The 24635-nt window shown below is 40.7% G+C and overlaps 2 protein-coding genes across 5 annotated transcripts in view; both read left to right on the top strand.

The window, feature by feature from the left end:
- The window catches only part of NUP107 (nucleoporin 107), a 31669-nt gene extending 21430 nt beyond the window's left edge, over positions 1-10239 (top strand). For 2 of the 3 annotated variants that reach the window (XM_082308140.1, XM_082308141.1), the window contains exons 16-28: positions 463-608; positions 716-764; positions 1918-1987; positions 2430-2548; positions 4213-4251; positions 4605-4755; positions 5796-5902; positions 6891-6993; positions 7172-7332; positions 7587-7712; positions 8457-8570; positions 8867-9034; positions 9934-10239. In XM_082308140.1, coding sequence (XP_082164266.1) covers positions 463-608; positions 716-764; positions 1918-1987; positions 2430-2548; positions 4213-4251; positions 4605-4755; positions 5796-5902; positions 6891-6993; positions 7172-7332; positions 7587-7712; positions 8457-8570; positions 8867-9034; positions 9934-10041 — 1461 coding nt within the window. In that variant the 3' untranslated portion in view covers positions 10042-10239. The remainder of the gene's footprint in view (positions 1-462; positions 609-715; positions 765-1917; positions 1988-2429; positions 2549-4212; positions 4252-4604; positions 4756-5795; positions 5903-6890; positions 6994-7171; positions 7333-7586; positions 7713-8456; positions 8571-8866; positions 9035-9933) is intronic. The other variant, XM_082308142.1, reaches the window with a different exon arrangement.
- Positions 10240-11177: 938 nt separating this feature from the next.
- Positions 11178-17639, top strand: SLC35E3 (solute carrier family 35 member E3). 2 transcript variants are annotated; one of them, XM_082308236.1, is made up of 5 exons: positions 11178-11631; positions 11812-11922; positions 13545-13703; positions 14671-14753; positions 15225-16397. In XM_082308236.1, exons 1-5 carry the CDS (start codon positions 11242-11244, stop codon positions 15409-15411), a joined length of 930 nt encoding a protein of 309 aa, XP_082164362.1. In that variant the 5' UTR covers positions 11178-11241; the 3' UTR covers positions 15412-16397. The 2 variants fall into 2 exon arrangements, with proteins under 2 accessions (XP_082164362.1, XP_082164361.1); XM_082308235.1 differs by lacking the exon at positions 14671-14753 and having other exon boundaries at positions 16291-17639.
- Positions 17640-24635: the final 6996 nt, after the last annotated feature.

Below are 24635 nucleotides of genomic sequence, written 5' to 3'. Positions count from 1 at the left end.
AGCAAGATTCAGAGAAGAACTGGGTATAAAATTCTTTACATCACCACAGCAGCGGTACTCCCTTCCTCCTGCCCTTCACTGCTCACTACTGCACTGTGACTTGTGCAACCATGATAGGCAAAGAGAAAAATGATCAGGCAGAAAAGTGTATAGTCTTCATCTGGATTGGTTTTCTGAGGTGGTACACAAGAGGGGGAACGGTGTCAGAGTGGTGCTGCCTCTGGACGGAGGATAGGACAATTTCCATTTACTGCCTTTGATATAAAATAATCAAGGAACTAGAGCGTTATTCAGTGGAAGGATTTTTTCTGTCCTGTTTTGGTGAAGGAAAGGCTGCTATTCAAGATGGTTATTAGTCTGCTTTGGTGCCTGGAAATATGATTCTAAATTACAGTTGCTTGCTTCGGATTCTGATAGTTCTCCATCTCTTGATAATTTTTGCTCTCTTTTTTTAATATGTAGCTTCTTCCAGTTTGTGACACCTGGGAAGATACTGTTTGGGCATATTTCAGGGTCATGGTGGACACTCTTGTTGAGCAGGAAATACGAACCTCAGTAATAACTGCAGAGGAGATGGAAGAGCTTCCTAGAGATTATTTAGAAATGAAGTAAGTTTTAAGTAAAATTATGCTCCTACACTCAACAAAGGATCCTGTATGATCTGTTTGGAATATTCAAGGTAACGTTTTTTTGCCTTTTCTCTCCTACTTTGAAGCTGGACTTCAGAAAAAGTTTTTGAAGAACTTCAGGCAACAGACAAAAAGGTACATATTAATTACAGTGTTTCTCCTCACTGTTTACCATTTTTAACTATGCACTAGGTTCTACTTTTACTACACTATTTAATGAAATGCTCAAATATGCACAGTGACTGATTTATTGTAGGTTTTCTACCTCTGTAATGTGTAATTTCTTAATTCAAATAGCTTTTTCTATATGGTGCCACCTTTTAACAATGAAAAAGATACAGGTTTTGTCTTGCCCTGTATCTGCCAAACTAGCTGGGTGTGCTAAAGAAATGGCTGACTGTCAAGTGTTGTCAGACATAAAGTAAACAGAGTAAATCACCTATTTAACACTTTGATAAAATGTGCAAAGATTGATTACATGCTGTTTTCTTTGTAAGAGGTTTCAGTTTTCTTTATAGGAGGTTCGTGTGCATATTTCGAAACAGGCCTTTTAAAAGCATATTTGCTTAAACAGGCTGTGTTTCTTTGTTACTGTCAAAACCCAGGATACTTGTTTCATTTAAGATGGAATATATAATTTATTTATCTTTATTTTTAATAATTTTTAATTTTGTAAAGATTAAATTGAAACTACACTTACTTTTATTTGATGGAATAGACATACAGCATTTATCATATTGCTAAGACAAAGACATGCTGAAAGACAGCTTACAGATTGATGCAGCCAGCCACAGATACACCCAGCTGCCTTTGCCTTTCTAGTGCAAGCCTCCCCATACAGCAACTTTACAGGTGCATTTAAACTGTATTTCATGCATTAATTCCTCTACCAAAAAAAATCTCTTCCTCCTCAATAAGTTTCACATGCCTTTTCTTTTAGGATTTATACACGTTGTTGCTTCTTCTGTGACTTTGTAGAATCTATTCTCTGCAACATCGTTATTTATTCTACTCTTCAGAGCAAAAAGCCCTTAGTCTTGGATCTCTTCCATGAAAGTATTAACTCCACAGATCTATATTCTGGTTCTTTCTTTCAGTTTGTCAATATTCTTGTAACTTGACATTGAGAGAGCAAATGCCTTTTCTCCTGCTCTTTATGCAGAATACCCTTTGAAATAGGAAAGCTTTATTCCCTAAGGAACCTTTGCTTTATTTATAAGTTTGCTTTCTTTATACATTACGCTATAAGATTTTATTCAAAGTTTAAACTTTCTTTTTCTCTCCCCAGAGGGTTATAGAGGAGAATCAAGAACACTATCACGTGATTCAGAAATTCATTATACTGGGAGATGTGGACGGTGAGCTTTTCTCTAAGTGATTTTTAAATGTCAACTACTACATTATTTCTAGTGACCTTTCCAGAAACTTATATGTGAATGGATTTTAGAAGCACACAGTAGGCAAACTCCCCCTAAAAGCTAAGCTGCTGCTTTAATGAAGAACTGCAGGGACTTTCTGCAGTTTGACATACAAGGTAGTTTTCAAAGAAGTCATGAAATCATGTAAATGTGTCAGAATATATGTGAGACTATTGCTATAACTTTTCCCGAGAAATGACAAAATACATACAGCAGATATTTAAGCCAGACAGCTAAATCTTTCCAAAACTGTTGCTGTTCTGTTTTGTTGGGCTTTTGAGGCTAAATTACATTTGTTGAATAAATGCATAATTTTGAAATATTTCTTAGGTGTTTTTTCCCTGTGGTATGGCTAATATCGACATTTCCTTGGTGGCTATAGGTTTGATGGAAGAATTCAGCAGATGGCTTTCCAAAGACAGAAGTGTGCTCCCAGGACACCTCCTTCGTTTCATGACGCATCTTATTCTGTTTTTCCGCACTTTGGGTCTGCAGACTAAGGTAAGTTCACTTGTTTTTGATCTGTTGTCATAGCAATAGCTAGTCTTTGAAGTAGAAATGTGTAAATATATAAACTACGTAGAACGATGGTAAATTACTACCAGGCTGATGAGGAGCTGCATGCTTAAATAGTGTATTTGTTGATCTTAGACCCTAAATGCAACAGTCAAAATTAGAAAAGAGCATCCTCCTCCCCTCCAGTTCAGCTTGAAAATTATTTTTTAAGGATGATGGATTCTACTCGTAGGCCCTTTATTGAGAAGGACCTGACTCAAACTTTAATATTAGGTTTATTCATAGCAGCCAAGATGCTTTGAATATAACCTGATCTTATACACAGTCCTTGGAATTGTACCTGTTGCTGTAAGCTCATAAATGTTTTTGCTTGAGGTAATTGGTACTAGCTGAAACTTTTCATATTTTCTCAAAACGGTTATACTAAGTATAGCCTACTAGCTACCTAGCCTATTTATGCTAAATACACAGATGGGTCACATAGCTGCAATTACTCTTTTCTGAGGCAATCACAAGTAATTAGCAGCTCTCCTTTTCTACTATGTTAAAATTTAGAAGTGCTTATGTATCAGTTAAGTTTCTGAATGTAACCTATTTTGGCAAAAGGCAAATAAGTGTTTTCATTAGATGATTTAAATACAGCTCTGAGTTGTTATGTTTTTTCATGCCACTAATCATTGCTTCATTCCCTTGTTGAAATTTATGTTTAAGTCAGTTAACATTTAGCTAATTAAGAGGAACTTGTATGTGTGTGTACACGTACACATTTTGTTAGCCAGACTCAAAATTTGATAGAATAGGTCTTTAAGCTAAAGTGTGATAGAACTAGTCATTAGCATATGTTTAACAGAGAGGATAAAAAAGGTGCAATTTCCTACATAAATTCCATTGTGGGATTGTGAGTAACTGTTGATTACTGCCTCTACAATTCTGGAGTAGGCAAATTTACTGGAAGATTACTCGATCAACCCTCAGTAGACCTTGGAGGGAAGAGGCAGTTGTGCAAGCTTTTGATGTTTGAGTACAATTCATATAGGTATATGCTTAGATGAGGATCTCTAATTTCATTTACACATATAAAACTAGAATGATAGTTCCTCACACTAACAAACACTTGAGTCTTAGCTGAAGCAGTCTCAGGTGCTCGGACTATACTTTTGGTTTTTTAGTATAGGCTATTAAGCCTATTTTTAGTATAGGCTATTAAGGATGAGCCAGGTGATATTTATACCCTGTACATAGGAACATTAGAATTTTCTATAATACAACAGTGCATGTAGCACACTGCAATAGTCATCTGTTTGCCTGACATTTTATTTATTAATTTAAAAATGGTGAAATGGAAATATTTGAAAAACAATTTAAAAAGTAACTTGCCAGTTAGACCAAAAACTATGTTATCCAGTTGCTGAAAAAGAAAATCCGTGGAACATTAAATCTTTGAATCGGAAGACATATTTTTAATCAGTCTCTGAGGCAAACAGTTCTTCCAGCTGAGCCTGTTTGAATGTGTAGATTACTGAAACAGGGGTAAGCAAATAACCTCGTGTCAGTGTCATAGTGGTAGCCTGTAAAGGATCTTTCTTTCTTCCCCCCCCCCCCCCAACATTATCTGATTTAAAATTGAATTTGTATTTGTTTGCAATAAGGAGGAAGTTTCAGTTGAAGTCCTGAAGACCTACATTCAGGTAAGCTTTCAAAAATACAGTTTGCTTTCTCTGATGTAATTTAGATGTAAAGGAGGAGGAAAAGCAGACTTAAGGTTACAGGATGGAAAGAGCTATGACGCAGTTAATGCTCTTTTCTCAAGAGATACCTGGAAGCTTGCCTAATATGCAGAGTTTCTGTCGGCAGTGCTTAAATAAGAGACAGTTTTATTGATCCTTGTTTGGAAGCTGGGAAATGGAATCTTCCTATATAAGAACAAAATAATCAGAAATTTTTTACGCTTTTATGTTTTTACATAAATGTAAACACACTTATATGTTTACACAGAGGAATACAGTATGTTTTTTCTAAATATTTGCTTCTTATTCTGCAGCGGATGATATCTGAGAAGCACACGGATTTAATAGCATTTTATGTTAGCCACTTGCCCCCAGAGCTAGCTGTTGCTCAGTATGCTTTATTTCTCGAAGATGTTACTGAAAGTGATCAACGCCACCACTGCCTTGAATTAGCAAAAGATGCAGGTGAGATATGCTGATATTCAAATTATCATTTTGTATGCTGGGCTATTTTGTCTTTCAGTAGTTTTTAATGCAAGACCTATCTATGAAGATGGTATTGTTTCTCTTATATGTGTCTCTTCATTTTTCAATTAAATAAAATTAATTTGCTGATCACTTCTTCAAGTAGGTATATTGTGGTTTTTAACTCCCCTGGAATTGCAGTTCTTTTTCTGAATTAAACTAAATATCACTTCTGCTTCTGGATTATGTCCAAACACAGCAGGAAGTAAATGCCAGCTGCCTGTCTCAAATATATGCTCTGAAGCTTGACATGATTGTATTTATTTCAGAAAACTAATTATAAAAATACATACCTGTTTGTGAATTTAGGAAGGTTATGAGTATCTTATGTTTTTTGTCCTATTTCTAGTGCTCTTTCTTAGCCGTGGTGGGTTGCTCACATTAATTGTACGCTTCCTTCCAGGCCTATACATCAAACTAAACAGGACTACAGTGAAGCAGCACACTGTCTGTTGTTTGACAATGCCTCTGTGCCACTCAAAATTCACAAAGAAATAGATTTACTGCAGAATTCAGTGTCTAATTTTTTTCTTCAATCATTTTTTAGTCATTTTCTTTTAAAGACTTGGCTAAGGGTTCAAAAATAAAATGTCCTGCTTCAGCATCTGTAAAAGAACTACTCTGAGCTTTCCCTGGTACATTCCTGTCAAATCATAGTCTTTTCGTCAGAATTGTAGGAATCGGTGGTCTTAGCAAATATATCTCTATGCTGGTCCCCAGCACAGACTGAAAAAAATGTTAGTTGTCTTATTCTTTTTCCCATGTTTGATGTTCTCTGTTATCTCAAATATCATTCTTCTGAAATACCGGCAATAAATGACATATCTCAAAAGCTTATAATCTAGTCTGACAATGTGAGTGTGAACAGACTGATAAGAATTACTAGTCGTGAGGAATAAGATCAACAATTGGAGTCTGAAATTAATTTTGTGGCAAGTCTGAATTAATGATCGCTGTTACATGGTTCTCTCTTAACCTAGGTCTGGATGTTGCAACCATAACAAAAACTGTTGTTGAAAACATCCGCAAGAAGGATGCTGGTGAATTCAGTCACCATGACCATATGTTAGATACAGGCACAACGGAGGTGAGTATACTTCGCAGGGCAGATATCCCAGTTTGCAATCAACCACAGAGTCTTTTGCCGTATGTCTCTTGCAACAATGGTGGAAATGGCCTTGAAAAAGCCTGTGAGGGAAATGCACTTTCCATGTGATCAAGTGAGGAGTTGAATTGCACAAGTTCGTAACTCCCGTTTCTACATCTCCTTGATCTTCTGGGCTGTGGTGTATGTTGCTCAGCAGCATGTCTGTGTGCAAGCAGTAAGTGAAGATAAAGCCCATTAAATGACTATAACAAAATACATTGTAGCTGAAAGTAGGATATTATTGTAGCTTCTAAGAATTATGAGGATTAATACTTTGGATCCCAGATGTACCTTATTACATGCTCAGGTGACATATTCTAGCTATGACAGACATTGCCTTTACTGACAGTTTCCTTGTCGTCACCACTGAGTGTCGGTTGGATCCAACTCAGTTCTTCAGTGACAGTGAGGTACTCTTAATAGCTTGCTTTTAAAGTACAACTGTTTAGAAAGCAACTGATAGTTGGCAAGCTTGCGGCAATTTTTTTGCTGTTCCATCCAAAGTTTCAACTCTCTAAGCCAAATAGGTAGTTTATCTAACGCAAGAGTTGGGATAACTGTGGTTGCAGGTTGATGGCACCCCTGAGGATTGTAGCAAGGGCTCCATAAACCATGTTTGTACAGTGTATTCATATTAAAGTTTGAGGAAGATGCATGGCAATCCATAAAAATTTTTGAGAGCTGATGGTCACCCATTGGCCTGAACATCTTGGAAATACTTAGGCATGGATTTTTGAATTATTCTAGATTGCAGAGATTGTTTTCTAAGCTTTTGATACTAAAGTTGTGAATAAAGCAATCCTGTGAGTATGTCCTAATGCTATCCAAAGATCTCTAGAAACTTGTATATTTAATTGACCAGATTTAATATGCCTAACATCAGCTGTATGCTTGAAATGTTAGTGAATCTATATGTTGTTTTTTACAGGCAGATCGGCTGAAAATAGATGTAATTGACTGGCTCGTATTTGATCCTGCACAGAGGGCAGAAGCACTTAAGCAAAGCAATGCAATCATGAGGAAGTTCTTGGGTACTAAACTTCACAAACATTGTAGACTTTTTAAATGTTGTTTTCGTTCTCATTGGCTCTCGGCACTACATTTGATATAACTTTTAATCTAGTCTACTAAAAAGCATGGTTTTGTCAGTTTATAAAAATAAAATATGGAAGTTGCAAAGCTGTTGATACTCAGTTCACATTCTCATAGCATCCAAGAAACATGAAGCTGCAAAAGACGTGTTTTTGAAGATTCCCCAAGACTCTATAGCAGAAATATATAACCAATGGGAAGAACAGGGAATGGACACTCCACTTCCAGCTGAAGATGACAATGCTATAAGGGAACATTTATGCATTCGGGCATATTTGGTGAGTTTCAAATATGCTGTATTCCAAGTTATTACTTAGAAATAATGGTGGCTTTGCCTTGGTGGTGAAACTTTAAGCTTTGTCCATTTGATTTAACTACTGATTCCTGGATGCACTGTAGCTAAGAGTTTACAAAATAGTGAGGTTCTTTTTATACTTAAAAGTAACTTTTGGCTTTTGTGCATTAAATGCACATTCTTGTAATTGCATAAGTGAGTAAAAAATGTCAAAACCCTCTTTCCAATGCAATCCAGGAAGCCCACGAAACCTTCAATGAATGGTTTAAACACATGAATTCGGCTCCACAGAAGCCTTCTTTGTTACCACAAGCAAGTTTCACTGAAAAAGTAGCCCATGAACATAAAGAAAAGAAGTACGAGGTAGGTGAAAGTTCAAGTTGTTATTTACTGTAAACATTTACGTTCTTGCTTAGAAGGCAGTCTTAGTTTAATGAAACAGCGTAGAAGTCTGCTAATTCATATTGCTTAAGAACTCTATTATAAATTATTCTATTTTTACGTTGAAAAGAGGGAGTATAAGATAGAACAGTAATGCCACTGCACAATAAATTCTCATGCTTTATTCTTACATGACTCACCTTTACATGTAATATTGTATACTGTAATAGTAAATATTAATTATAATGTGTTGATGGTCAGTGTTATTAATAAATCTACTCGATTTTTGCTGTTAACTCTTCCCTGGAAATGGAGGATGAAGGCTGTCTTGTGTTCCTGCATTTGTCACATTTTCTTCTCTAAATGGTGCTGCAGTTCTGTTTGTTTTGCCAAAAGTTCTTTTTGCATGTCTGGCCAGTATGAATACACTGTATTCGGTTTATACAAGTATTTGTTATAGAAGCATGGCAGAATAAGTTGTTTAAAATTATCTTCCTCTAGTGGCTTTGACTGCTTCTGAACAACCTGTCTGACTCTCTCTGGACAGGGAATTAAGCAAAGATGGAAATAGCTGTTAGCAGCAGGCTTTTAGGTTTTGGCAGTTAGCTGAAGATTCTGGTTTGAATTACAGCTGGGCTGGCTGTTGCTTGCTAGGTGAAGAGTCTGTTAAAATAGCCTTGGAAATTATCCTGTTCTGCAGTAGTTTATTTTTTGTTTCTTTGCCAGATGGACTATGGTATTTGGAAAGGCCTCTTGGATGCTCTTACAGCTGACGCAAAAGAGAAAATGTACAATGTGTTGCTGTTTGTTGATGGAGGATGGATGGTTGATGTTAGAGAGGTAAAATGAATTTTTATATCATGGCGTAGACCACAAAGCCAGATTGTACCCGGTTGTACCTTTGTCATCTTTAGTTTGATGAGCTTCTGTTTACTCTGTTATAATTCACTCCGGCCGTGCTGTGACCAATTACAGATTGCTTCCCCTTCGGTTACCACATAAATCGGATCTGGCAGTCCAGCCTAGGCTGGTTAGTCCAGTTTTTTGCCTCTGATGCTGCTAATTATGTGGTCATACCGAGTTGCCTTTTAAAGGCGAATGTTCATAATACTAATATATTGTTTTGCTATGGTAAGGATGCCGAGGATGACCCTGAACGAACACACCAGATGATTTTGCTGCGAAAGCTGTGTCTGCCAATGATGTGCTTTTTACTGCATACGGTGTTACACAGTACTGGACAATATCAAGAGTGCCTACGACTGGCTGACATGGTTGCTTCCGAGCGACACAAGCTTTATACGGTGAGTTACTGAGTGCTGCAGACAGCTTAGCTTCCATTTAAAAGCTCTGTGGGTTGACTGTGGATAAAAGCTTCTATATAGAGAGGAAGATGCCATATGTTCCTTAACATCATAAGTTTCTTCATCTCTTCCCATTCACTGCGGTAGTAGAGGGTTTCCTTGTATGCTGACTTAAGGAAGCAAAGAGTTAACTTTGAAACACTGAAGATGATGCCCATGTTTTGACGAGCAGTTCTTCTGAGTAGTGCAGTTACTAATTTTTGGGTGGGGGCTATTGAAATAAGTTGAACTGTAGAACTGTAATTTATTTTTTTATTTCCATTACATTTCAGAACATTGTATAAGCAGGTTTTGTTTTGGAGCACTTGGTTTACCTAACCTCCTCTCCCTCCAAAAGCCTGAAAAACAACACAAAAAAACTTTATCACTTAAAAAACCCAAACAAACAAAAAAACTAAACCACAACACATACCCCCCCCCTCCAAAAAGAAAAAAACCACACCAAACCCAAAAACGAAAGAAACAAGGATTCCAAATCTGAAAAGAAACATCAGGGCTAAGAAAAATACTGTGATGCACTCGCCTGGATTGGCTTAAGGTCTCTGCCAGCAATAACAGGAAAATTAAATTTGGCTGTTTACCAATAATCTTTGTAGTAGTTATGAGACAGAGCTATCTTCAGACTACCTTCAGGTTTTGGATACTGCTACTAGCTTCCAGTCCTTTACTAAATTCCATTCTGAAATGTCTGGTGTTCACGCTGTCTTAAATAGAAAGAAAGAAGGAGAAAAAAAAAAAAAAAAAAAAATTAGTAACTGAATTAATGACCATTTACTTTGATATCAGTGCTGTTCATTGCAAATAAATATAACTTCATATGTCTTTTTTTTTATTCTTAGGTATTTTCAAAAGAAGAACTCCGAAAGCTTCTACAGAAGCTGAGGGAATCTTCTTTGATGCTTCTGGACCAGGATCTTGATCCTTTGGGATATGAAATTCAGTCATAGGATTTCATGTAGATACTTGCAAACAACTTGTAAACATGGACATTCTGCTTATAAATAAAAAAAAAAAAAAAAAAAAAAAAAGTCAGGTAAACTGTTCTGATCTTTGGGGAAAAAACCCTGACCCTCAGATTTTAATTTCAACTTGAAAAATTCTTACCAACTTCACAGAAGATATTTGTTACACAACCTTTTTCATAATGTTGGGGTGTTTTTCTAATAAAAATGCTTCACAAATAGAAAACGTTTGTTCATTCTAATCTATAATGTCATTAAATTAAGTATGGTGATTGTATGAACCTCCTTAATCTCTTTGCTGCGTGCCAAAGAGCTGCCTGTAGACTGGAAGTGCTACTCGGCAGGAGAAGAACGCGCAAGGGTACGGTGGAGAGGAAAGCGAGACTGGAGGAGGATGCATGTGGAAGGCAGGGGAGAAGAAAGCGGAGGCAGGGAGCTGGAGGAAAGGAACACCAAAGGAAGAGAGCAAGCGCAGGGCTACCACCAGCCCTTTGGAGGAGAGAAGGGCTTGCTTCGGGGCTTGTACTGTTCTCGCGTACATTGTGTAGTTGCTAAAATGCCGGCGTAACGCTGAACCGGAGAAGGGCGATCGTACCTCAAACCTCCCAAGTTTGAGATTCTGTAGTTTATTTAGAAACCTTGTTCTGGCCCTGTTTACACGTGTAAACGCGTTTAGCTGCTTTTCCCTTAACTGGAGAGGGTGGAGGAGAGAGCTGTAGCGCGGCCGGGCAACGGCTTCAGCTCCTCCGCCCAGTCGGCGTCTCCTGACGCTTCTGACACAAAGAAGGTCATTTGTGCTATACCTGTGCGTGTTACAGAAATACCAAGTCCAGTTGTCGAGAGGTACCGGTACCTTGGCGGGAAGCTGTGCTGCGGCCCATCGCTGGGCTGCCGGAGAGCGGGGCGGGAGGTGGGGGGGGCCGGGGAGAGCTCCTGCACGTTTGCGTGGGCTTCCCGCTCCCGGGAGGGGGCCCGGCGAAGCGCGGCTCCCGGCCGTGCCCGGTGGCTACCGAGCGCCCGCAGCTCCGCCCGCGGGGCTGCGCTGGGGCGGGCGGGGCCACCGGAAGGCGCGGGCCCACGTGTCCCGGCGGAGGCGGGGCCAGGCGGCGGCGGCGGCGGCCCGGCCGGTTCGCTGGCGGCCGGCGGGCTGCCTCAGCCGCTGACTGCCCGGCCCCGCGGGACGCCATGGGCTGGATGCCGGCGCAGGGTCGGCTGGCGGCGGGGCTGCTGGTGAACCTGGCCGCCTCCATCTGCATCGTCTTCCTGAACAAGTGGCTGTACGTGCGGCTGGGCTTCCCCAACCTCAGCCTCACCCTGGTGCACTTCGCCATCACCTGGCTCGGCCTCTACCTGTGCCAGGCGCTCGGCGCCTTCTCCCCCAAGAGCCTGCAGCCCTCCCAGGTGCTGCCGTTGGCCCTCAGCTTCTGCGGCTTCGTCGTCTTCACCAACCTCTCCCTGCAGAGCAACACCATCGGTACCTACCAGCTGGCTAAAGCCATGACCACGCCGGTCATCGTGGTCATCCAGAGCCTGGCTTACGGCAAGACCTTCCCTCTCCGTATCAAGCTTACCCTGGTGAGGAGGCGGCGGGGATGAGGGGAGCGGGAAGGGGCTGCCCCCGGGCGTCGCCTCAGGCCGGGCGGGCGGAGGGAAGGGGGGGGCGCGGGGGAACCCCCGCGCCCCCCCCTTCCCTCCGCCCGCCCGGCCCAAACCCGGCCTAAACCCGGCCTAAACCCCCTCTCTCCTCCTCCACAGGTCCCTATCACGCTGGGCGTTTTCCTCAACTCCTACTACGACGTGAAGTTCAACGTCCTGGGGATGGCGTTCGCCACCTTGGGCGTCCTGGTGACCTCCCTCTACCAAGTGGTGGGTAATGGCGGGGAGGGGAGGGCGGGAGCGTCGTGGTGGTTGGGTTTCAGCCTGCTGTCCGGCGGTTCGGTCGCCTCTGAACAGCACCCTGCCTTCCAGGAAACCCTCCATACTCCCTTATTTATTTAAAAAAAAAAAAAAAAAAAAAAAAACACCACCAAATTGTAACAATCCACCACAACCCCTGGTAAATTGTTTAAGGAATTGATCGTCCTTGCTGCTAAAAATTGGGGTGTCAGCTTTAACGCGGTCATGAGCGTATTTTCAAGGGATAAAGATCGCTTCATCGGTAAAACTCCGTTTTCTAGAGAGCATGGATTTTCTCCTTGCAGAAGCAAGTGCCTTGCATCTGGGCCTTTCCCTATAAACGACATTTTCCAATCTTTCAGTTAATCCCATGGTTTATCCTTGAGCTATTTACGTTTTCATCAGCATCCTTCTTCAATTTCAACTATACACAGTCTGGGCTGTTTCTGTCAAGGGTGCACTACTGCCAAATATAGGCACAATATAACCTTTCTGGCTGATTATGGTTGAAAAAATAGACACATCCAAGGACTGCCTTAGCCCTTTTCACTGTAAAGTTGTACTAACAGCTCAGGATCAGCTCATTATTGGCCATGATTGTAAAAGCCACCCTAATAAGGGTCCCCTGTTACATTGATGGGATAGTCATCGTCAATTTAAGGGTGAATCTCTTTGTAACAGAGGTACTGTGCCTCCAAAAGAAGTGAGGCTCTTTGACCTGTAGCGTGCAAGATGATAAATAATGGTCTCTTCCTGTTTTGGGGCAGCAGGAGGAGGAGGGAGATGCTGCATAGCAACCTTGGGTGACGGTGTGTGTACTGGAGAAATGATAGTACCTGAGTGAAATTACCCTGTAGTTTTTTAAAAAAAAAAAAAAAACTTAGCAAGTTTATATTGTATACACTGGAATCCATGTTACCCGTGAATGTGATTTATGAAGTATTAATGTAAACATCGCTCTTCAGTATAACATAAAGCTGCATCCTTTTGCCTATAGCATCTATCTTTGTATCCATAGATAACTAATGTTGTCTCTTAAAGCGTGCTACAGTTATAGTCAATATTGAAATGAAATCCAGTAAATTTGGAATAAGCTGGCAAAAAATAAAGCCAAACGTTTACTGATTTTGTTAGCTTCTGTGTGGAGGAACATGAGAAGGAGCAAAAGCAGATCTCTGCTTAGGCAAAGGTGCTCAGCTCCATCATAGACAGGATCTGGAATTTGTCTCGAGAATAAAAGGCAGCTGGCATTTTCTTCCCAGGTCTGCTATTCTTTTGTTCTTCCTCAAGTATAATACCTTACCCCCTAGGCTACGGGAAGAGGAAAGTTTAGGCACATAAGGGGGTTTTCACTGCTCCTGCATACGCTTTCCTCCTCACATGACTGCGCTCTACAGCTTGTGTGCTCACAAGAGACAAACGTGTAGGCCTCTAGCTAGGCAAAGGTGGAAGATGATGCTCAGCAGTCCGTTTATGTAGTATTGTCCACATGAGACTCCCTCTGTGTTAGGACCCATTATACTTTTGCTCAAGTTTTCCATTTATGTGGGGTTTTTTTCCTTGTGTTTAACAGCTTTCTCTTTTGGTTTTAGTGGGTAGGAGCTAAGCAGCATGAGTTGCAGGTAAACTCTATGCAGTTGCTGTACTATCAGGCACCGATGTCCTCGGCTATGTTGTTGTTCATCATACCCTTCTTTGAGCCAGTCTTTGGAGAAGGGGGAATATTTGGGCCCTGGACGCTTTCTGCTGTGGTAAGGCTTTTATTGACTTTATTTAAATAAATAATCATCCTTGATGTAGTTAAATTTGATACTAAGATCTGTTTCATTGTGAAACAGATTTTTGACCAGTTGTTGGCTATGATGAGATGAGAGGGGCATGTGCAAGAGAGAAAAAAAAAAACCAACTTGTTGTGTCTGTCCCGCTTCCTCCCAGAGGAGTTTGTCTGTCAATTGATTTACCTCCTTATTCTTGTTTCTGTTTAGAGGGGCATCTGAACAACAGGAAAATCTGACAAAATCCAGAAGCTTCCCCTAGTGTATTAAATTAAAAATATGTAAGTGCCCTAGTTCCAGCTCTTACTGTCCACTCAGAAAAGAGATAAGCTTGCTCACTTTTGACACTCTCAACTCCTCTTCTGTGGAAAGATGCCAGCATTGGTTGTTCTCTGGAATTGCTAGTTTATTTTCACCAAGAAGGCTATAATTTCTCTCTTTGTCCTTCTCTTCAAAAAAGAGCCAGTGGCTTATTCTTACCACTGCTGATCATGCCACTGAGCAATGGGTCATTTCTCGTAGCGCTGCAGTTTATGAATGGAATAGCAAGTATTCACAATAATAAAATCGGATATTTTTCCAAAATGTTTTTTTGTGTGTGTGTGTGACCATAAACAAGACTTTGTCTCAAAGGTAAAGAATACAACTTGTATGTGTATGAGTAGCCAGATTTTCCAAATCACTCTTAAATGTTCACTGAGAGTAAAGGAGAAAAGGCTTGTGGTTGTATCAGTATATATTTATGGACATCATACCCTGAGCTACTTATACACATCACCAGTGTCTGTACTGATTTGAAGCTGTGTCTGGTTTTGTTCTCCATATGTTTTTCTTGCCTGATACTTTGCATTTGAAAGTAAAGGAAACTAACTAAATAACCTGAAATGTATCTACAAAAGGCTAAAAGCATGTCGGATTACTGACTGTGTCCATTAATCCACAGATAATGGTACTGCTGTCTGGTATAATAGCCTTTATGGTAAACTTGTCCATTTACTGGATCATTGGAAATACGTCACCTGTCACGTATCCTTTGTAACATTAGTTGTTTCTCCTGTTTCCAGATGAATTATGTTAGCATTCATTTGGGCTGATTTACTATGGGAAAATTGTTTGGTAACCTGCCTGCTTTATCTTAAATGATGAAGCTGGAAAAGCACTTTCATGTTTTAGTGTATTTTGTTTCTTTGTTCAGGGTTTGTACAGATATGGTGGTTAACTTACTGACGTGACCTTCATACCTAGAAAGAATATTTACCCACACTTTGGCTACCTTGAGGAAGTGTTGGCATGTCAGTTAGTTTGTATTGTACGATGGGTGAAAAGGCTTCACGTGGAGGCTAATTCTCATAGCCGCAGAGATGTGGGAAAGCTGCATGAGTTGAAGTCGATGTGACACAGCATTGCATGCTTTGGATGTAATTAATGAAGTTCCCAAGTGTTTCTTTTTACAAAAAACAATACTGGTATTTGCTATTATCCTTAACAGATGTCTAGGTATAACATGTTTGGACATTTCAAGTTCTGCATCACCCTCCTGGGAGGGTGCCTCTTATTTAAGGATCCACTGTCTGTTAATCAAGGCCTTGGGATTCTGTGCACATTGTTGGGCATTTTAGCTTACACCCACTTCAAGCTTAGCGAGCAGGAAAGCAGTAAGAGTAAATTGGTTCAGCGTCCATAAAGCAAGGGTTTCTGGAGATTAATAATATTGTGAAGGAAAACAAGTATTTAAATATGCATTGATTGTAGAATGCACAAAATTGCCTCGTTCATTTAGATCTATGGTCTTAGTTTAACAGCCAGGATCGTTATTCTGTAACTAAACCAAACAAACTGAATTATGTAAAATGCTGGGGTTTTTGCCATCTCAGTCCGTCCTATCGTTTTCATTAAATTTAAATGGTAACTTAAAAGAGAAAATGGCATACTTCAAATTGCTGTGGAAATTGTACTGAAGTAATTATATTTTTTGCATACCAAATGAGATCATGATGTCTACAGTTACAATACAGAGAGAGAGAGAGAGAGAGAGAGAGAAAGAAAAGGAATCCTGTCTTTGTGATCATGCCAGTATTACTGTTGTGAAGAAACTTGGAGGCATTTTTATGCAGATGTTCTGGTATGTAGTGATGCTTCCTCCTTTTTGTCTGGTGAAGGACGAAGAGGAAACATACTTTGTTCAGTAGTTTTAAAAATGGATGCCAAGCTCATTCCTATTTCTTCTATGCTTTCTTACGTATGTTTGGCTTCAACATATTGATAAATTTTGGTTGAAGAAAGTAGATAAAATTACAGGTGGAGAGAGCCTAGAGGAGACATTGGAAAACTTGAAGCCATAGGCCAAGCTATAGAAAACTAGGAAATCAGATCTGAACAGTTCATCTTAAATTTTTTCTTTTGGTCTGTCAGGACATTAATGAAGTCAGTTATGTTTTAGAAAATTCTGTTGCTGCTTTATAATTTTCTCTACGCCAAAACCAAGGCTTTACATGAGATCTTGTAAATACTCATCACCCGAATAAAATCTCTGATTTTGTGGTAATAACCAAATATTTTGCAGCCCTTGCATGCAGACACCCGTACTAAAAATATTTTTGGAGAAATCTTTGGAAAGGTCACCATCTGTAATGGATGTGAAGGCTGCCCGGTTCTCTCTCCTGCCTTCAAGCCCACCTCCCTCGCTCCCACACCTCTCCCCAAGAGTTACGCTCAGTGGGATCTGCAGGTCTGTCTGCTGTTATTCCGTGGGGAGGCCCGAGGGCTCTCTGGGCAGTGCTGGGTAGGCAGCGTTTCCTCAACAGACAGTCCCCGGAAACGTATCGGAGTGACTGAAGAGTGTGAGGTGGGACCTGCTTCTGCTCTAATTTGGGAACGCTTTGAAAATTATTTTATGCCAGTACCAAGCACTGATTTTTGACAACGTGGAAGGAAGAAGTTGAGCACTGTTCTATTTAAAAAAAGAAAGAAAAAATAACTGCTTTCAGTAAATCTGGTGAGAACATATGTTCGCTAGATTGCAGGTTTAGAATTTATTTGCAGTGTCTTAATCCTTACATTTTGGGGTTCATTTTATCGTCATCTACCTCTAGCACATTTAAAGAGGGGAATTACGTGAACAAAACCAGGTATTTAAGTTTTACAACCACCGACAGAAATGATATTTAATTCCTCTGAGCTTTTTACAATATAGGTAACAAGTCCTTGGGTAAGAAACAATGCAGATCTTCTCAAGCTTGTAAATTATTTATTCTGTTACAGAGTTCTTGATTTAAGAAAAAGTTATATCTCTGTGTAACCTAAGTTTACACCATAATACTCTATATCATTTCAGAGTTAGAAATACCTGAATAATTTTACATCTTTACCAACTGTGTCTTAGACTGGTCCAAGGATAATTTTTTGTATACATTTTTATAAATCTATAATTAGTTTAAAAATACAGCCTGGACTACTGAAAGATGTGTTCAGGCAGTCAGTCTCTGGATGCACATCCTTCAGTACGTACACTGAGAAAGCCATTTGCATTAATTTGTGCTGTGCACAAGTTCTTCTAAAATGTAGATAGACTGCAAAGACTCTTACAGGTAGAGAAGAACAACTGAATTAGAAGCCTGTATGACAACAGTATTTGGGATGAGACTGATGTAAATATAAAGTGTTAGAATGAACAAAAGAACCATGTCTGAAAATACAAAAGACTCCTTATGGAGAGGAGCAGATCTGCAAGAGAAAGTGAACAGTATCATTAAAACAATATAAATACAGTTTGTTGCTGGAATGTATAAGTTGTGGAGGTCACTTAAGTGACGTGATTTTTTTTCATACGTTCAAGACCTCTCATTTGAGATTTACCTGTTGTATCTAACAAATAAAGTATCTTGAACTTTGTTGTATGGTTCAAAATATTAAATCCAGGAGGCTTGTGTAATCGTGGGATAAATAGATCTTTGTATGTATTGTTTCTTTGGATACCATGTGTAGGGTGGGAATAAATTTTTAATCACTTGACTGATACTTGTTTATTGCAGGGGAGAGCAGTTGTTTTTGTCTTTGTTCATCCTCTGCTTGAATTGCATGCACTTTGGGGGTCTAGGTGTGTATCAGGCAAAATGGTGCTACTTGGATTTCTGTCTATATAAATATTTCAAGGAGTTTGCATGTTTTGAGGCTGAACTCAGGACACGTGAGGGAGGCTGCATCCCTCCCCTCCCCTGGGCAAACAGAGGGGCCCGCCTGTATGTACGCACAGGCTTGCCCACTGACAAACTGCCTGTGTGCTTTCCTTCCCCCCTGTCTCTTTCCCCCAGGTCCTTCCTGACTGCTCCGGTCTCTGCACTTCTCCCATTTCCTTCCCTGTCCTGCACCAAGGTCCCCAGTGCCGAGGTTCCTTGGCCTCACCTTTCCCCTGCGCTAGGATTGTGCATACTTCCCCCATCCCTTAGCAGAGAAATCCTGGTGCTCTCCCAGTGGTACTGGGGAGGAGGGCAGGAGCAAAACCAAGTTAACTATTACGATGCCTGAGTAGGGTAGCTCTGGCACCAGCCAGCTCCTTCCTTCACAGGCAAGTATATGTAGAGTTTCATGTTAGGGGGACTGAATCTTTCTTCAGGAGATTGTAAAACAAGGGAAGGAAGGGGTAAGAGGGACTTTCAGTTTAGATGGTTTTACTGCAAGCACTGTGATAATTTACTTAGCCAAACTTTTAAATCCTGAGGTAAAAGTAGAGCTTAATAAAAATTACTGATACTTACCTGGTGGGAAGTTTGCGTATTCTAGCTTTTACTATATCGCTTTAATGTGTTTTCCTGCTAATTATATGTATTTCATTTGGTTTTGGCTTTCCCGAAAGAGAAATCAGAGACTTGGCATCTTTACCAGTATGTAGGCATCACCCTGTATGTGCTGTCACAACTGGAGCCATGCTGTACCTACCCTGCTGTTTTCTCTCTGCTTTTCATTTTACTTCATGATCTATGTGTGACTAAACCGTGGTAACAAGATGGACCTTGGTCCTTTTCTGCCATCAAGCGCTTTGCTGCTTATTTTAGTATTCTTTACCTTAAAAAGCTACCCTTGATGTAGTTCCAGTGGAAAAGCTAGTGTACATACCAGGGTGGCATTTAATAATTAGAGCAGATCCAGATGATTCTGATTAAAATATGAGCGACTGGTGGTAAGTTATCTTTGCTAGCCTTGTCCCTGAAAACACTTCAGAACAACATACGTGAGGTTTTCTCATTTTTGCCAAAGGAATAGGAAGTATGCCTTCACTTAGAGGTACTCAGTTAAAAGCTTTGCGTTACCTTTAACTTTGGTAACTCAGCATTTGTTTGACGGATTTTTGCATCTGGTTTTGTACGACTTGCTAAGTTCTTGCAGGCTCTGGGGGCACTGTGCCAGAGGAGCTTTCCTGTTGACGGGTGAACAGCTGCTCTCCCAGGCTGGAGGTTGAAGGAGAGCAGTTTGCTGCTGTCGCATGTATGAAAAGGAGGTTTGTCTCGCAGGAGGTCTACCTTCAAGACAGAGCTGCAGTTCAGGAGGAATGTATCCTCTCTCTGTCTCATTTCGTGAAATGAATGCCCAGTGATGGCCTGGGGCTAAAGCAACATTAAAGCCTTGTTTGGGCTACCCCTAGTTTTTATTAAACTTTTTAAAAAATATTAGTGGTAGTCAATGCTGGTTAAGTATTAAGGTAAAAATCTCATTTTTATAATGTTTTATATAATAGGGGATTCAGAAGAGTGTTTTATAACATTTTGGACTACAGCTAATGTCTAATCCATGTCTAGTTTGTCACATTTTCTGCAAAACCGATCAAAAGGTAATGGTGGATTTTGTAACTGGCTGTATATATTTATACAGTTGGGCTGCTGAGAAGGGGCTTGCTCTTGAGCAATACTGTACTACTAAACACCGACATACTGTTAATGTATTTAGCAGTGATTTAGAAACGTCCCGCCTGAAATTCACCAATGTGCTTAGGAAGGGAAAAAGGTGAGAGAGCTTATCTTCTTGTTTTTAACAACAAACCTCAGTTTAAGGGAATTTGGAGAGCAGGCCTTGCTCTCCCTCAAATCGCCTTTCATAATAAGATTTTTCTCCCAAGATACCTGTTTTGCTCCCAGTTACATGGTTGGTGTCTTACCTGGATTTTAAAAGTATAATAGAGTTTGCACTGCAGACTTCCAGGTGTTTGCTTGTGTTGTGGGTTTTTTCCTCTTAAAACATTCACAACCCAACTTCCCTGTTTAGTGAGAAAACAAAAAAGAAAGGAATGTTGAATAAATGAAAGGTAGACTGGATAGATAGTGAAGATATGTTTTATTTTGTACCAGATTTTCACTCTTCTAACTGTAAAGATGCAGCTCTTTCTGTTTGTTTCTCTACTGTTACAATCGGGTAGATGCACACAAGCACCAGCTTTCTGCTCCATACAAATTCACTGTCTTCCTGCTGGTGCGCTCTCTCTGATCGCAGTCTCAGCCTTGCATTTGACAGCTCAGTTGCTGCAAAGATGATTGGGATGTCAGCTGCAGAAGGTTAAGAACATGAAGTGAAAAACAATCAGCAGGAGCTGATATAATCTTGGGTAATGAGAAATCCTATTCTGAGACACGGAGACTAAGACACAGAGACATCTTACCAAAAAGACCTGTGCTAAGCAGCGGGGAGAGGTGTGGGTTTACGTCCAGGCAGGTATTGCAAAGAATGCAAGAGCTGAAGTGTATGAATTCTTGCTGTGCTGCAGCAGTCAACACATTTAGTTTAAACTAGCTTTTAATAATACCAAAATTGAAAATATAAATGCCATGCAAAAAAATAAACGGTTGGGTTCAGACAGTATAAAATCATTGCCAGACTCGTCCCACAGCAATGGTTAACGTTCCTGAGAGAAGGGAGCTATTGCTCCGCCTTCCCTTCGCCCAGTGGTGCTGGGCTTGGTGAAGGAGGGTTTGTGTTCCTGAAGGCTGGTCTGCTTTTTTCCACTCTATCAGTTGGTCCAATGAAAACATATCACCTCTCCCTACAGAGCTTGTCTCACTGAAGTTACTGTTTCTGCTTTCACCTAACTGACTTGGATCGTGCTCCTATCTTCCTCCAGGAGCTGAAAGGTCTAATGGACATACCGCATCGCCTCATGTCACTGCAGTGTCCGGTCAGCCCCGCTGTAGGGGATCCAGCCCAGCCCAAAGGGTCGTAGTTACAATATATGGTATAACCAGAACTAACGAAAGGGGAAATGCAATCCCTTTTCATTGGTTTAGTTGCAGAGCCGTTACTAATCCTTTCAAATTTTAGTCTTTGCAGTTTTCCTTTAGTAGGCGCCTAAGAAAGCTCCCTTTCCTGTTTCAGTCTGCTTTTTCTGTATAAAGTATAATTATACTATATTTTCTGGAGTTAAGACAGAAATCGTATTCACTGCTCATATAAATATATTGACCACACCCAGCGTTGCGTCTTTTCCCTAGGGCCCCTTAACTGCCTTCCTGCTTAAAATACAGGAGGAGTCAGGTTAACCTGAATTAAGAGGTAATTTGCCAGCTCAGGAGTTGTATCTGCCTTCCCAGCTGCAGTAGCTCAGTACCTAATAGACACAATATGCTGTCTTTATAATGGAAAGGCAGGAACAGACATGGACAGATTAAACGTAATGTAATGAAAGTAAATGATGTATTTAGAAGCAAGTAGTGGGGATGATCCAAAGGTTGCTGGAGAATTAGCATTACAAAGATATATTCTGATTTGTTAGTGGCTTCACTGGAATGTGAATCTAAGCCTCTCATTTGAAGGCACATGGTTATATTTAAAGGAAGAAGTCCAGCACGGCTGTGTGGGTAACTAGCACATGCAGGATGCACATGCAGGCTAGCAGCGTGTCAGAAAAAAGCAGGATTATTTTTAGAACCGCAGACGGCAGTGTCACATCCAGGAAGTGCAGGGAGGAGATCTCTGGTTGAAGCACAGCATAAGAATGTAATTTTTAATGACCTTGGCGCTGAAAACAGTTGTATTTTTCACTTTCTTACGAAGCAGAGGCTGAAAAGCAAACTTTTTTAAAGGAGCTGTGTTCTGATTGGGCAAAGCCCATGGAGTAATCATGGCTACTGGGAGCCCGGCACAGAGGTGGCTGTGTATTCAAAACAAAACAAAACAAAAGAGACCGTGGATTAAGAGACAACTGAGAGGAGTATGCAGCACGTATGCGTCTAGGCAGGTTTTTAAACATAAGGTCTAAGTTTAGATCTTAACTCCATGATTAGGCATCTGAATAGCAGGGCCAGATTTGTCAGTGTGCACTTCTTCCCTTTCAATTGTACTTAATGGAGAATGGCATGTGCTGAACATTTCCAGAAATGAAGCTGCATAGTTGACAAGTTTGACATTTTTTTTGGTCTCCAACTAAATTAGGTACGCTGTTTAACAAAGAAACCACGTCCTTGTTCTGCTTCCTTACTCTGTCCATAATGTTTTTAATCCTCCTTACTCTTTGGGGAAAAAGAAACCATTTACACACTTTTATTTTCTGTTGTGTAACTAACTGCAGTGACTGAATAGGTTTTGTTTTACAATACACTGGAGTTGCATATTAAAAACTTTGATTGAGATCTTGTAATTTATCTACATGTGCGCATGTTGATTCCACTCAGGTTTCTGTCTCTGAGCTGAATGGAAAAAGCCGCTCGTATTATACAGCATCAACTGTTGTAAAATAAAGCGCTTCTCTCCAAGGAGTGGAAAGGCAATGTTAAGGTCTTCTGGGGTCCAGAGTGATTTACTTGTTAAATGCATTTCTTGTGGCGGTTAGTCAAAAACTGGTTTCCTATTTGTTAATCCAGTTGAGAGGAGAAACTTTTCCAGCTGAGAAAAGTGGTGGTCATACATCCTTCAGGCAGTTATGGTATGTTTCTGAAAACACACGATCTCACTTTTCAGAGTGGCAAGATGATGATTCTGATCAGGATTAACGATGTACCAATGTTTTTTAGCTAGTATCATTCCCCAGAGACCCACTTCTTCAGCTTTTCTTCAGGTGCAATTTGCATAAGGCTTTGGTCTACAGGTAGAAAAAAAAAAAGGGAGAGAGATGTAGTAGATTTGTTTCCCAAACAAAGCCCAAGCAAAACCTTCCCATAAAGGCTACTTTGATTCATGCATAGCTTTGCCTTTATCAGGGGTGGACATGTAAACCTTAATTCTTTACCCCTAAACCTACAGTCTCAGTGAGGTCCAGCCGACAGCGGAGTGGATGGACACATGGGAGGATGGCGCCGAGCCGGGGTTGCTCAGCACCCACAGGAAGCTGTTTGTACAGAACTAGGTGCAAGATTACAGAACCGGCTGTACTTGGGTGTCATTCAAACCTCATCTTGGATGCCAAAGAGAGAAATTAAAATACAGGTGGTTTGAAAATCAGAAACTTTCGGAAACTAGCAGATTTAGTGAAAGACATGCTCTTAGCACACATGATATGAGATGGCAGAGTCAGTGGAACAGCAGGTTACTGCTTAAAGGCCCGTGTTCTGCTCCTCCCCATGAACGCAGCCTGGGCACTTGCTTCTGCCCCTTGACCTGTCTGAGCTGGGAGATTCATCTGACCCTCGGCTAGGCCGAATACCCATGAGTGGTTCAGACAGCAAGTTGATTGCCTTACTGTGCAGGCAGGCAAGTTTCAGTGCTGGGACAAGGGAGAAAGTGACACCACATGGCTAGAAACAGGGTGGGAGGCACCTCTTTCGGTAGTCCAGATGTAATGTCCACATGCCCAGCCTCAGAAGGCAGGTTTTGAAGGAGAAGGTTTCACACAAGCACAAAACGGCAAGAAAGCCCGATCTCCTTGTACAGCTACCAACCTCTCACCCAGAAGCCCTCAAAGAGTTTCTCAAGCACTCCACAATATATTTCTGTGCCTATAAGTGGTCTTGAAGTCTTTGGGAGACTGGCTGGCTCTGAGCCTCGGTGGCTCATTGCCTGCCTCTGCAGCTTCCCGTGGACTGGGAACTCTCTATTCTTGCCACTGTATAAAGGGAAGATCTCTGGGAGGTTTGTATGTTGGTGCTATTTTTCAGCATGCTCCGTTTAACTGAACCAGTCTGCGCTACATCAGCTGTTTCTACTTCCATGAAGACAGCTTTACTCGTTTGAGAGCCTATAATAATTCTCACAGGGTGTCACACAAATCAGAAATCATTGGGATATTATTTTTAAAGGCTGGTTAATTTTCTAATCAGTTGCTTGTCCCTAAGCAAGCCAGGTTTTAAATATCTTGTAGTTAAGTATTCTCAGTGTTTTCATTGAGCGTAAAAGTAAGATAAGCAGTCCCCTTTTCTCCGGGGTTTCCTTTTAAAAATGGATGTAAATCAATGCATACGAAGATATCTAAAGAAATTATTTTACAATGTGACAACGTTATTGACTAATGGGATTTAACATTTTGGGGCTAGGAATGACTGAAATGAAACAAACTTCTGGACAGACTTTTCTGCAAAAGTGGCTTGATAGGATTGGGTTGTAGCAGAAGAAGAAGCCAGAGACATTGGGCTCTAAGGAGGCATTGCTTGCATTGAAAACTGCGACCAAAACCTAGTAAAAATGGAGAGCTGATATGCATATATAAAGCATAGGTAAAACCATAAAGTTTCCTTAGTTTTACTGCAGTCATCTTTTTGGTCTTGCATAAAATAATTGTATGGCTGCATGGACCAAAAGGACTCTTAACTCTTATTCCATGTGTCCATGCTGACAGTGATGTGGGACAGTACTGCTCCCCAGCTACTTGCAGCTTCTCCTTTTCCAGAGGCAATTGTACTTCCCTGTCGGTGTCAGCGAAGAGGAATGTGTGCCCCTGCCGTGGTCTCCCTTGGATGCAATCACTTGAGTAACAGTCTAACATGCCAGACTGTGAAC

This window comes from Platalea leucorodia (genome assembly GCF_965183815.1).
Source record: "Platalea leucorodia genome assembly, chromosome: 4".
Classification (NCBI taxonomy): Eukaryota; Metazoa; Chordata; class Aves; order Pelecaniformes; family Threskiornithidae; genus Platalea; species Platalea leucorodia.
This window is presented reverse-complemented; position numbering and strand designations above follow the sequence as displayed.

Excerpts from the sequence above, each read along its gene's own strand:
- SLC35E3 (XM_082308235.1), top strand. The coding sequence starts at position 11,242 with ATGGGCTGGATGCCGGCGCAGGGTCGGCTGGCGGCGGGGCTGCTGGTG. Across the intron at positions 11,632-11,811 it reads TCCGTATCAAGCTTACCCTG|GTCCCTATCACGCTGGGCGT; the intron begins GTGAGGAGGCGG and ends CCTCCTCCACAG. Across the intron at positions 11,923-13,544 it reads TGACCTCCCTCTACCAAGTG|TGGGTAGGAGCTAAGCAGCA; the intron begins GTGGGTAATGGC and ends TTTTGGTTTTAG.